This window comes from Cydia fagiglandana, chromosome 23 (assembly GCF_963556715.1).
Source record: "Cydia fagiglandana chromosome 23, ilCydFagi1.1, whole genome shotgun sequence".
In the NCBI taxonomy this organism is placed as follows: domain Eukaryota; kingdom Metazoa; phylum Arthropoda; class Insecta; order Lepidoptera; family Tortricidae; genus Cydia; species Cydia fagiglandana.
Genome location: NC_085954.1, coordinates 9,010,882 through 9,025,238, shown reverse-complemented (window position 1 = coordinate 9,025,238; position 14,357 = coordinate 9,010,882). Strand labels below are relative to the sequence as shown.

General features: G+C 38.1%; 1 protein-coding gene across 1 annotated transcript; it reads right to left on the bottom strand.

The window, feature by feature from the left end:
* Nucleotides 1-8,447: 8,447 nt before the first annotated feature.
* LOC134675874 (zinc finger protein 728-like) lies at nucleotides 8,448-12,731 on the bottom strand. The gene is made up of 6 exons (XM_063534201.1): nucleotides 12,540-12,731; nucleotides 11,825-12,454; nucleotides 10,998-11,341; nucleotides 9,991-10,144; nucleotides 9,007-9,144; nucleotides 8,448-8,648 (listed from the first exon to the last, which is right to left on the bottom strand). The coding sequence occupies exons 1-6, from the start codon at nucleotides 12,723-12,725 to the stop codon at nucleotides 8,463-8,465; spliced, it is 1,638 nt and encodes a 545-aa protein (XP_063390271.1). The 5' UTR covers nucleotides 12,726-12,731; the 3' UTR covers nucleotides 8,448-8,462.
* Between the last annotated feature and the right edge of the window lie 1,626 nt (nucleotides 12,732-14,357).

Sequence of the window (14,357 nt, the reverse complement as noted above, 5' to 3'; positions counted from 1 at the left end):
TAACATTTTACCACTGGGAAAGGGGGAACAAATGAGAAAGAAAACAACTGTTACGAGTGGTAACAGTTGGAAATAACCCCTTGACCACCAAAGTCCTCAATGTTCACCATGACGCGCTGCACACGATCGCCGTGGCGTTAAAAGGGTCAACCCTTTACATATGTGCAGATGGATTTTTCATTATTGACCACAATGATTTGTTGCACAGCCGATTATATATTTTTTTTAAAGCGGCAACATTTCAATGCGGGAGATCAGAGAAATACTCCCTAATAAAGGTTTATACCCAATAATTATTATTGTAAGTGTGCAAGCAAGTAGAATTTTTATTTAGAGATGACGAAATATGTTTATGGGGATATAAATGTCAATATCTCAAGCATTTTGTAATTGATGCAATCACTACCTAAAGTGTCATTCTATGGAACTTGCTAACTATGTAAACAAACCGCCATATTTAAATTGTCAAAGAATGATGAATTTACTAGTGACTTTTGTTTACATAGTTAGCGAGTTCCATAGAATGACACTTTATACTCTGTATCTTTAGGTATTTAAATAAAAGTAAACAAAATCTACCCTCAAATGGTTCCTTAAGCCAGTTGAGGGTAGATGAAAACATTACATGATCAAATAATGTAGCTTAAAGTCAGTTCGTTCACTGACTGATCCAGGCGGTTTTGTTGTTGGTTGGCTAACCAATAAATGTTATAACTACCTGAAAATTTACAAATTGTTTGTTTACTTTTATTTAAATACCTTAAGATTCCGAGTATAGGCACACCACTGGATTTAAAGTAGGTTTGAATATTATGTATTAGATTTAAAAGAATTTTTATCGAAACGCGAGAAAATTGAAAAAAAAAAGTCTAGGGAATAATGATTTAATTTGGTAAATGTGAATCGAAGGTCCGTTTGTTTTTGGGTTTTATTTATTTGCAGGTCGCCGGACGGGCGACGCGAGTCTGGTAAGTTGTGTGGCGACATTGAAAGACACAGTGAAATCATTTGCAAGGAAATTTGACGCGTTGTCTTTAAACTGAGGACGCTAAGGGGCTGTTCATAAACTAGTGACTCTGAGCTAAAGACCTCGCGAGCATAGCTTATTGCACGATGACAGCGGTTTGATCAATCAACAGTACGAAGTTATTAATCTATTCAAAATAAAATAAAAAATAAGAAATACGAAAAAAATACAAAAAGTTATGTCAAAAATACAAAAATACGCCATGATAGTTCTTAGCTAAGCTGACGAAATTCAGCTACTCATTCTCGAGTAAAAACTAAATATCTAAATACCGCCTAAACCAGCAATACAATTTTTTTGCATTTTTTGCCATTTACTATGTAAATATGTCTCAAAAAGAACATACTCGTATGATATTGATACGACTATTTGTTTAAGTGCGAGGTATCACGACTCCTCCATTTTCGAAAATTTCCAAAAACCGGATCGACAAAAAAAATATTTATAAAAGCTAGTCACAAAATTTCACGAGAATCGGTTGAGAATTGTGACCTGTAGAGGAGAACATCCGGACATACAAAAGCAAAATGCCCGAGTCAAAACGTAGATCTTCGCTACGCTTCGATCAATTACGTCATCTATTTTTGACGATTTTTGACCCCCCTTCGCCCCTAAAATCCTGTTTCGAATGACAATCTCTATCAATCAGATAATAGAGTCGAAAAGTGGTAGACCACTTTTATTTATTTATTTATTAGGCACACAAAACAGATAACATTTATTACATGGAATAATTCTTTTCAGAGCAGGTTTTTGGTTGGGAATGCCATCCAAAGCACAGAATAAGTAATAGTATTATCATACAGAACGGACACGCACCGCCCCGCCCCGACTCGGATTACCTCGCCCCGCGACTGAGTTCTGACGGACTCCTGACATACTCTCAGTTCGGCTAGCAACGCCGCGGCGCGATGACGCAACGTTCAAAATGCCGATGTATTTTGCGATGTATGGTTGTTTTTCAAATTCACGAAATAAAGAACATTTATTTTTATTATACATATATTAAAAAGTAGCGTTTTGTAATTATTTATATTTAGTCCACGCTAATTGTGTATCGACAATTCGACATGACATTTTTGGTAATTTATTGCCGCACCATACTAACGTAATATTTTACGGCCTTTACGGGTTACGGGTGAGTTCGCATATACGTTCAAATAATATTAGCTGTGACCTGTGAATATAACAGTTTATTATAGCAAGGATCTAGGAGAAAATACCATCTTGTAAATTATGTTTGTTTCTTTAATTTTAGGAATAAAAATGTTTGATATTTAGGTACGTTACGAGTACAACGATAACGCTCCGTGAACTCAAAAACATGTAAATAGTAGCCCTAAGCGACTTACTCACACAATGACGCGTATACAGACGTGCCGTTCACACATATACACGCAAACGAGTTTTGATGTATGGCGTGTCCGCCCTGTGTCCAAAGCATGTATGCACATCATGAAACAAATATTAGAGCGAAAACTACAACTATACTAAGACTACTATACAAACTAACTTAATTACACAATAATACAATTTTAGGCACAAAACATAATAATTCACATAATGAGGAAATTAAAGACATTAATGAAACTTAATGTTATGGTGATCGATGGCAAAGAACTTCCATAACCTGTTTCCGAAAGATTGCAAATCTCGAGTTGAATATATCAATATGGCTATGTTTAGATACCAGGTCGTTGTACAGACGGCACATTCTTACAATAGGGTTGTAAAATGAAGCACTTTCTTGGCTGACTGTACACTTGCCTTGGGGCCTGTTTACATATTGATTAGTGTTTAGTATGAGTATACATATGCTACTTTTAAACGAAAGTACCTCCTATCTCGAACGATCGATACAAAAAATAGAACAAGTAAATATTAACTATGCAGTTAGTTAACTGGGTTTAAAAAAAACACCGTGTATTATTAATTACAGAAGGTTTACTTTTGATTTTGACAAAAGTCGTCTCTATGTGCGCGATAGTTTGGCTTTGACTGGAAGTTTATTGAATAAGTTAGAACTAAAACTACTTATTTAATAAATCTAAATAGTTTTTGAATTATACAACACTAGCGACTCGCCCCGGCTTCGGACGGGTTAACAAATAATACACCCAAACCTTCCTCAAGAATCACTATTGATAGGTGAACATCACTTGAAAATCCGTTCAGTTGTTTTTAAGGTTATCGCGAACAAACACACAAACAGACAGACGCGGCGGGCGATTTTGTTTTATAAAGTGTAGAGGTTTTACGTTGCAATTAATTGTGACTCGACTGATTATAGTAACGATTGATACAATAATGTACTTATTACTTTTCTTTCCTTGCAAATGGTTGAACGTTTGAGAGTACAAAGTGGAAGAAAGATATTATACAGGTTTATTTTATATATTATTGAATTACACTAAAGTGTCATTCTATGGAACTTGCTAACCATGTAAACAAACCGCCATATTGAAATTGTCTCTGAATGATGAATTTACTAGTGACTTTTGTTTACATAGTTAGCAAGTTCCATAGAATGACACTTTATCTTATTTCGGTTATCTAAGCGGCTTTCAGATTTATAAGAGTGTCAGGAGTATTGCAAAATTGAACCGTATCACTCTGAAATGAAGTTCAGAATCGAGGCTTATTGTCTGGACTCTAACATTGAGCCGCCATTTTCTATATCTCTTGCATGCTAATTATATTGCCGTCCCGCTCGCACACAGTGGCGGATTTGCAGTCTTTGCCGCCCTAGGCCCCAAGCCTTGTAGCCGCCCCTTTCTCAGCATCAGCACCCATCATATTGACTACATTTAGATCAGGCAACGAAAAGATATATTATAGAGGGAAATGGGACACATTTTTTACTTAGTAACTTTTTTGGACTCGTTAGGAGGTGAACATATCAAAAGTAGGGGGGTTTGGTTTGAAGGTCACATGTTTCGGTTTTTCGCTTATTATATCTCAGAAACTATACGTCCTTGTGACATGATCATAGGAACATAGGTTTTACGAAAAAATAAGCAAATACTTTTTCATTTTAAGTGACAGTTTTGCCAATAACATTGACTTTTTATGTACCTACAAAAACATTCAAAAAATCTAAAAAAGAAACATAAGAAAAATATTGTATTTGCCTATTTTCTTGAATAACTGCTAAACTATTTATCCTAAAATTATAAAAAAAAATATATTTGAGATTCTTACAATGAGCTCTTTGATTTGATATGTAACACGATATAGTTTGAAAACCTTTATTTTTAAATTTTCTCATTTACCCCCCAAAAATGGCCTCCATATTTAAAGGAGAAAAAGGGGCTGTGACAGACGGACAGCCAGACGCACGAGTATATATAAGGGTTCCGTTTTTTCCTTTTGAGGTACGGAACCTTATAAACGAGGAACAAGGCGCGAAGGCGTCAACAATATGCGAAATCGACGCCACACTCGCGTCCGCGGCTTCGCGCCGCGATTCGCGCACAAGTGTGGAGGGCCCTCCAGATATCGTAAAAATTGTAGCTTGTAGCAAATTTAACCAACTTTCATTTTGTATAATAAATAATGATCATGGCGTTAGAACGCATAGTTTCCGAGATATAAGCGAAAAACTGAAAAATATGACCTACAAACCTCTCTCTTCCCCCGGCTCAAGGGCTACGGCTTTGGGACTTTTGATATGTTCACCTCCTAGATAGTCCAAATAAAGTTAGGTACAAAGTCAAAAATTGTGTTTCAAGCATTTCCCTCTAGGTACCTTTTTTTGAGAATTCGTTGCCTGGCCTGATAAATTTTGAGTCATTTTTTGTTATCATCAGCGAATTTTTTGTCACAATTTGCCGCCCCTAATATCTCGCCGCCCTAGGCCCGGGCCTACTGTGCCTTATGGGAAATCCGCCACTGCTCGCACAATGGCATTGACTGCCAGCACGTGGGCGGGACAGCAATATAATTACGCTCGTGCGGTAGAAATATGAACAAGCGAGTCAATGTACGAAATTCTTCGTTCTTAGAGTTCTTACTTTAGCGGAAAAAATAAATTATATTTTAGTAGTAAAAACAGACTTAGTGTTTTTTGTATAAAATTGTTGTCCTTTCAAGTACAGTCAGCAGCAGAAGTGGGTACACGGGTGGAATGATCAAAATTATCTGCACGTGCTTATACTCCCATAAAAATTAAGTTGTGCATAGCTATTTTTGAAAACCTCGAGCGCTTATCAACTCTTGCTCCTGACTGTACCTATACCAAGCAATTTTGTAAATTCATACACCGGTTCCACTTAATTTTGATTAAAACTTCAATATTGAATATTTATATTATATAGGTAACTAATTTGTACTTGCTTTTTTATATGAAAAAGTTAGTCGCATTCAAAAGTTACTGCCAAGACTCGACATTCCTATTACCTATGTACAGTGGCAGAGAGTGCGTTGTGAATAGACTATCACATTAAAGACAACATATCAATATCTTCCCTAGAACCCAATACAGAACATAAGTTAGTACAAGTACAGAAGGTATGTCTTATTTCCTCGCTATTATTATGTACAGCCAAGTGTAAAAATATGGGTGCACAAATCATAGTCAAAAATATGTCCCATAGCTCTTGTGTCAGCGTAATAATAACTATGACATATTTTTGAGTAAGATGTCTACAACCATTTTTTTACACTTGACTGTAAGCAAAATTATTAGCGGAATGGTTGCTAAGCTAATAATTTAATTGACTGTACAATAATAATGTAAATATTAAAGTAAAAAGGCCGCTTAGATAATGAAAATCATTCTTTTTTCTTCTACTTTCGAGTTCAGTGCTTAAATTTTCAAGATTTGGAGGGTAGTTTCGTTCTTTGAATATGTGTCTTACCTACGAAATGTTACAGTGGTGAGCATTTCAAGTATTTTTTTCTAATCTACACTTGAATAGAAGTCAATATACAATATTTTTTATATTAAGGTCATTAGGGTCTGTTTACATATTGATTTTACTAATGAAGGCCAGTTACACTTACCCGTATTGATCTTATATACTTACGATTTATTAACATAAAAACATTATTACTTATGATAGGCGGTTTACATTCGCGGCTCGTCTCGTGGCTCGCCTCGAGCGCGTAAGCACGTCGAGCTAATCGATTTTAAACACTAACGGCATACGATTTGTAACCGAATGGCAAGACGAACGCGAGTGTAAACGCAAGCAGCGCGAGTCACTTTGACTCGTGCCCAAAAAATAACCACTCCTCCACGCAAGCCGAGCCACACTCGCGTCTCGTGGCTCGCCCGAGAATGTAAACCGCCTATCAAATGTTTTAAGGAACGAAATTCTCTTCACGTCTCTCTTCCGAAAATTATTTATTTATCGAATTTAATCCCAAATTACTGTACATACGTTATTATATAAAATTCACTGAATGTTGCACTCCTTAGATACATTGTATGTCTAATTTAATTAATTTACGAAAGTTATTCCACGTAGCTATAAGACTCAAATGTAGTTGATGCTAAGGACCTTCTTGATAATTTTAAGTTGTATATAACGATAGCCAATTTATTATATATGAAAAAATATATATCTGAGAAAAAATTAAAACAAAAAAAATAAAATCTACAAGAAAAGGACTATATTGTCGTTTATTTTTCCTCCCTGAAACCTTCAAACTGATATGTGACGTCCCACGGGTAAAGGTACCTTATGGCGGTTGGCGCTTACGCTATTATTAACGTCGCTCCAATATTATGCGGCGCGATGCGATGTAAGTGCCAGCCGCCATAAGGTACTTTTTGCCGTGGAACGTCACATATTTGTTCATATTTTAAGCAAAACAGCTTATTGTCTGGTCAATATATAAGGCACTACTAGGCAATAATATAAGCTCTAGGCAATAATAGCTCTTCTATAGGTATATCTGGTCCACAGTGATGAACGACAATTTTTAATTTGGGGTTCCGTCAAATATTTCGCTTGCCGAAAGGGTTCCGTCACCAAAAAAGTTTGAGAACCGCTGCCCTATTTCAAAGTCATTTAGGTACAGTCACCTGCAAAAATATGTTACACAAAGGCAGCAAAATAATTTGACACGATTTTATTTGTAGAGCCATAAGAGCGTGTCACATATTTTTACGGCGTTCAAAGAGTAACATATTATTGCAGGGGACTGTACAACAGGCAGGACATTTCGAAAATAGTAAAAACAAAAATAATAAATTAGTCAAATGTCAATCATTTATTTACATTCCCTTACTATTTAGACATGATTAGTAAATAATTTAAAATTGAAAGTATTAGCCGGATACACAGAGCGAGCATACGCGCTCAGCCAAGGGCGCGCGAGGCACGTCTACACTGGCCGTTTTGTGCGCGAGGAAATTGCCTCGCACGTATGCTCGCTGTGTGTGGACCCGGCTATTCAGTACGCGGTCTCTCCGGAGAAGTTCAGTGAATCTGAAGCAGTTTAATATGAACCTGAACAGCTAGCATGAGTTGCGTTCTCGCGCGCGACTCCATACGTCCAGCTCGACTTCAAGAGTGGACTCGCGAAACCGCTCTGTCCAACAGTACACTTCTTGATATCCAAATATCATTTAAGCATACGACCTGATGGTAAGCGATCACCAGCACAGCCAATGCCTGCAACTCCAGGGGTGTCACATGCGCACTTAGTTTTTTTTAGGGTTCCGTACCCAAAGGGTAAAACGAGACCCTATTACTAAGACTCCGCTGTCCGTCTGTCCGTCCGTCTGTATCTCACCAGGCTGTAGAAATTTTCACAGATGTATTTCTGTTGCGCTATAACAATAAATACTAAAAAGTACGGAACCCTCGGTGGGCGAGTCCCACTCGCACTTGTTCGGTTTTTTAAAGACAGTTAATGACCCAGAACCCAGTCAGGACCGAACCCTCTGTCCTCACTATCCTCTTGAGCGGCCTTCAGCTCTAAGATCTCGTTTTGTATGGAAACGCTGAGCTCTTGTATAGGCACCGGCTCGGTCCGCCAGTACACTTCTTGATATTCAAATATCAGCCAGTTTATAAGAACATCGTTGGCATACAAGCATACGACCCGCCTGATGGTAAGCGATCACCGTGGCCAATGGAGGCCTGCAACTCCAGGGGTGTCACATGCGCACTTAGTTTTTTTTTTTCAATAGACAATGACCCATAACCCAGTCAGGACCGAACCCTCTGTCCTCACTATCCTCTTGAGCGGCCTTCAGCTCTAAGATCTCGTTTTGTATGGACACGCTGAGCTCTTGTATAGGGACCGGCTCGGTCCGCCAGTACCTACACTTCTTGATATTCAAATATCAGCCAGTTTATAAGAACATCGTTGGCATACAAGCATACGACCCGCCTGATGGTAAGCGATCACCGTGGCCAATGGAAGCCTGCAACTCCAGGGGTGTCATATGCGCACTTAGTTTTTTTTTTTTCAAAGACACTTAATGACCCATAACCCAGTCAGGACCGAACCCCCTGTCCTCACTATCCTCTTGAGCCGCCTTCAGCTCTAAGATCTCGTTCTGTATGGACACGCTGAGCTCTTGTATAGGCACCGGCTCGGTCCGCCAGTACACTTCTTGATATTTGGACGTCCGGTTGCGGCGCTTGTGCGCTTTAAGATGTACCTGTAATGGTATAAATAGCAATGATTTATTATTATTTCGTGGAATAAATGAACATTGAAATTATTGATGCCTTTTGACACAGAATAAATAATAGTACTAGGTACAGAAGACTCTCTAACAAAACGCGTCTGTTACGATCAGGACAAGTATGGCCGCTAGGTGGCGACAGCGCCACGCGCGGCTTATGGCTAGCCACTAAAATTGGTGTGGAACGGATGTACTTTTAGCTACTGTAGCAAAGCGACGAAATCGCGAAGTGAGCCACGCCTGCTTTTGTTTAACAGATTAGGGTTTGAGCCGAAAAAAACATGTCAGAATATTTCGACTATTCCAGGACAAGTCTAGGATGGTCACATACCTTCTTGATGTGCGTGTTGACCATGGAGCGCAGGTGGAACAGCGAGGGGCACAGCGGGCAGCGCCGGGAGGGCGCGGAGTGCGCGCACTTGGCGTGCTGGTTGCGCCGGTTCACGGACACGAAGCCACGCCCGCAGATCTGCCATACAAATCAAATACATTATTCTTATTCATAAACATATTGATTTTCTTACGGTCACATCCCACCTTGTTAAGGTCGCCGGATGGCGCTGGATGCGGGTCGCTTCCAACCGGCACGTACGGAGGTCCAAAGGGGAGGCCTATGTTCAGCAGTGGACGTCTTATGGCTGAGATGATGATGATGATGATGACATCCCACCTGGTCGGAGGGCGTCCTACACTACGTTGTCTGACACACACTATACCAAAAAACAACGGGCTGCAATCCGGGAGTGCCGGCAGAACTGAAAACTCAATGACATTGTAACAGTTTTTCGATCAGGTCACGTGTCCGTCTTACGCTATCGCGAGTTTAACATTTTTTCCCCATCACAAAAAGTGCACAGCGCCGCTAACGAAGTTTTCACTTCAAAAAGAAAGGGATGGAGATAGAGTCGGTGTAAAACAGAAAGATGCCCGCAATTTGCGAACTTCGGTGTTCGCAGTAGGCCCAGTCTTACTTACTGGCAAAGAGAATAGACAGTATAGAGGGCTATTGCCAAAGTAAATTTTGTAGTCACGATACATTTACTGCCGTCTATCGACACACGATTAAAAGTTGAAATAAAATTGAGAATGTATAAATTAATCAAAATATGTTTACAGATAAATGATTTTTAATTTTTATTGTTCCATAGTGACCCATGTTCTTTCACTGATATGTGTTAAAATTGTTAAATATCAAACGGTGTCGTCAACGCCATCTAGCCGAGAATAGGCCAAAGATGTGTGCGCCATCTATTCGAGAATGACTTTTTCTTGATTTTCGAGGCACGTTTTTTACTTTTTTACGTTTTTTACTTACCTCACAGATATGCGGCCGCTCATTAGTATGTAACCTTGTGTGCCACATAAGGGCCCGTTCGTCTACAAAGTTGCCACCGCAAAGGTCGCAGTGGAATCTCTTTTCCTTCTTCTTTGGAGGTTTCTCTTGAGGCTTGGGAACTGGGGATAGGTCCCTGTAAAAAAGATCGTTTATTACAATATTTGTTGTAATTTTATTCACAAGTACAAATAATTTTCCGAAAATGGACTCTAATATTATGGCATTAAGGGCGATCTTAGGAATGACCAGACATTCTAAAGTCCCTTTATTTCCTAACAGGGATGTTGCGGATATTCGCATCCGCGGCACATCCGCATTATTTTCAACATTCGCATAAAATCGATGCGGAGCATCCGCATGATGCGGATGTCGACCAAGTCGGTAACAGGAACGTATTAGCGGCGGCGCCGACGGCGTAAGTGGTAGGTAATTTCGTCATTATATATAACGAAATCGTCTAGATCCCGAAAAGTCGACCAAGTTACTGTTTATTAAATAAAACGCAAATAAATACTAAACGTTTCGTTTTTTTAAAATAAAAAATGTAATATTTGACGTTTTTTAAGTACCAAATCTTGACATCCGCATCCGCGGATGTGAGGCTTTAAATATCCGCATCCGCGGATGTCAAAAAATCTGCATCCGCAACATCCCTGTTTCCTAACATATAGTTTTTTGTGGTCACGTTTAAGATCAAAGCTGAAATAAAAGCTGTAAGTGCTGTAACTCATGAACCGTGATAGCTAGACAGTTGAAATTTAATGATAATGTATTCCTGCTGCCACTATAACAAATAATAAAAACAAGATAAAATAAATATTTAAGTGGGGCTCCCACACAACAAAAGTGATTTTTTTGCCGTTTTTTGCATAATGGTACGGAACCCTTCGTGCGCGACTCCGACTCGCACTTGGCCGGTTTTTTTATAAAATCAGCAGAAATTGCTGTTTTGACTACTTATTTCTCGGAAAGAGAAATTTACTCACGTATTTTTAACTCGCAAATGCTCTTCATGCTTCTTTATATGACTATCAAAGCTTATTTCCCCTTTATACATCTTTCCACAATAATAGCAAGTATATTTCTTATCATGTTTCTTCTCATAATGTTGTTTCAAATGGTCCTCGTCTGCCAGCACTTGTCCGCATAGCTCACAGATATGCGAGCCTGTCATAGCGCTTTGCTGCATGGCTTCATGTTTCTTGAGATGGGAGATGATGGTGTCTCTCTTTTTAAAGACCATGAAGCAGATTGCGCATATGTGTGTGTTTGTGTGGGTTTTTAAATGGTTGTTGAACTCTTCTTCGTCTTCCATCGTAGCTTTGCATACCTGAAAATGTTAAAATTATACTGCTAAATTTAGGCTAAGCGAGAATTCTTTACTTTTATTTTTATTAGTAAATATCCTTAATTCAATGTGAATTAGCTATTTAACACACCTAATGAAAAATAGAGTTACATAAAAAGAAAACAGGATTTTTTTTCCAAGTACCATTAGGGGGTAATGGATGACCTCTTACAGATCTTAGAGGAATGTTAAGAATATTCTTTTAAAATTGATAGATAGCGATTTTGATCTATCAAAACACAGAATATATCTTTAAAAAATGCTACTGTACTTGGGAAGTAAATTCTTACAAGTAAGATAATTTAACACTTTGACTACCGAGAACCCGCCTGGTAGGCACTCGTAATGTTAGCTCAGATGCCGGACAACCCGCCCAGCGGGTTCTTTTGTACGCAGATATAGACAACCGGTTTCTGGGGTAGTGCGCCGTTTTTTGCCCGGTTGCGAAAGTGTTAATATACTAACCCGACACACAAATAAATCAATGTTATGTTCATTTTTCATGTGATCCCTCAATTTAGCTGCAAATCTATATTTGACGGGGCACTGGCTGCAGAACATGTATGTCATCGGTTTCCTTTTCTTCCGCTTCTTACTCTTCTCCACCTCAACTTTAATTTTAACTTTATCTGAATAACCAAACATCTTCATGTATTTCTTTTCCTCAACTTTATCAACTAACACTAAATTCCCATCATGAGGCTTTAAAAAAGAAGGTTTATTATCATCCATGACTACAATAACATCATCTTCATCTATCACTTCTTGTTTCACCACAACTTCTTTTTTAATAGCAGAAATATGTTTTTCGATATCAGAATTATCATCTGCATTTTCACGGCTATTCTGTAGCGCTAGGCCTTCTAAATCATAGTCATATGATTCAACACTTGGGGTAAATAATGGCAAAGATATACAGATCGAGTCCTCAGAGTTTTGCAAGTCTGTATTAATAAAGTCCATATTCTGTTGCAGTTCTTCTGTGTAGAAATTTAGGATTTCTTGACTCCGCTTGGTTGAGAGGAAGAATTTATAGGCAGCCGATGCTGTTACAAAGCAATCTGAACACACCCTGTGTTGAATAACATCTGAAAACTGGTGAAAACAGGGTGGTGTTTAGATTATAAAAAGGCAAGTGTTTCAGAAGAGTAGGTAATATTATAAAGGTTTGGAAACTAACCTTAACGTGGCAAACCTGCTCTAAAACGTCTGCTACGCAATATTCCTTGCCTTCTTTGCATATTGTAGTCAAAATATGTTCATTCAGCTCGTCCAGCGGCTTCAAGCAAATTAGACACAAATTGTCTGCCAAGGTACCGTTTACGATGTGTTGGATAACAACTTTAAGGTCCACGGAACTCGCCATAGCCTCCTGCCAATGAAAATATATTTGTAACACATATTTTAACTTTGATTTAGAACCACGTAAAATATGTTTACATGCCAAATTTCGGAATTTACCACTTACAAATTATAGCTGCGTTCCATAAAAGTACAACGTAGCCCGAACGAGACTTGGAAGCGATCGTTGAAACCAATACCAATGGCCGACGTGACGTATATTTGTTGCTACATCAAAATTGGTCATAGACTTATAATATATATAGACGGGGTCTCAGCGAGCTGTCACTGTTGCCACTTTTGTTTAGTGTATGATTAACAATTTAACACCACCTTGCTGTAGCCATGTCGATAAAGTCATATCGATAAACTATCGACATTTCTTACAATTTTAATTTTACTTCAAAGGTTTGACGATATCTAAAATGAACAAAAACGCTTTTATTCTTTATTGTGGTTATCAGATCATAATTTTATCGTCACGCCCCAGCAGGGAACCAAGGGAAAGTTCAGATATTTAATTAAAATACATAAATACCTACTTAGATATGTGTTCCGCAATAATTGAAATATTGTATTATATTCTAACATATTTATTATTCATTAGCATTTCAATTATGTATATGTTTAACGAAGATATTGAAGCTTCAATTAATAGGTATTTCGTTCCGCTGTGTAGCGTTTATCGATATATAACATGATTAAAATCGACTTTTCACATCCCTAAAAGAGCACACATACACGTTTTTACGCACACATACACAGCTTGGATGCATCAAAAAAGGCAACACTTGATTTGAAGTTCACCTTGTCAACAGTATGGTTGTCCTTTTTTGACAAATGGCATTTTAAAAGAGCGTGGAGAGAGAAATGATACTAGTTGCTGCGCCGTCAAAGAGAACAGAAAACCATAGACATAATATATATATAGACGGTGTCTCAGCGAGCTGTCACTGTTGCCACTTTTGTTTAGTGTACGATTAACAATGAGGCCCACGTTGCTGTAGCCATGTCGATAAAGTCATATCGATAAACTATCGACATTTCTTGCAATTTTAATTTTACTTCAAAGGCTTAACGATACCTAAAATGAACAAAAACGCTTTTATTCTTTATTGTGGTTATCAGATCACAATTTTATAGTCACGCCCCAGTAGGGAACCAAGGGAAAGTTCAGATATTTAATTAAAATACATTAATACCTCCTACAATAGGTGTTCCGCAATAATTGAATTATATTATTATATTATAATATATTCATTATCCATTAGCATTTCAATTATGTTTATGTTTAACGAAGATATTGAAGCTTCAATTAACCGCTATTTCGTTCCGCTGTGTAGCGTTTATCGATATATAACATGATTAAAATCGACTTTTAACATCCCTAAAAGAGCACACATATACGCTTTTACGCACACATACACAGGCTGGGCGCATCAAGAAAGGCAACACTTGATTTGAAGTCCACCTTGTCAACAGTATGGTTGTCCTTTTTTGACAAACGGCATTTTAAAAGAGCGAGGAGAGAGAAATGATACTAGTTGCTGCGTCGTGAAAGAGAACAGAAAAGGTTGGGCCCTTGCAGAAAACGTAGGGGCCTTGAAATTGGTAACTAGAAAATACCTGTTACAAATACAAATACCAAGTATTTTTT

Excerpts from the sequence above, each read along its gene's own strand:
- LOC134675874 (XM_063534201.1), bottom strand. The coding sequence starts at position 12,725 with ATGGCGAGTTCCGTGGACCTTAAAGTTGTTATCCAACACATCGTAAAC. Across the intron at positions 12,455-12,539 it reads AGCAGGTTTGCCACGTTAAG|TTTTCAGATGTTATTCAACA; the intron begins GTTAGTTTCCAA and ends TGTTTTCACCAG. Across the intron at positions 10,145-10,997 it reads CATTTGCGAGTTAAAAATAC|GGACCTATCCCCAGTTCCCA; the intron begins GTGAGTAAATTT and ends TCTTTTTTACAG.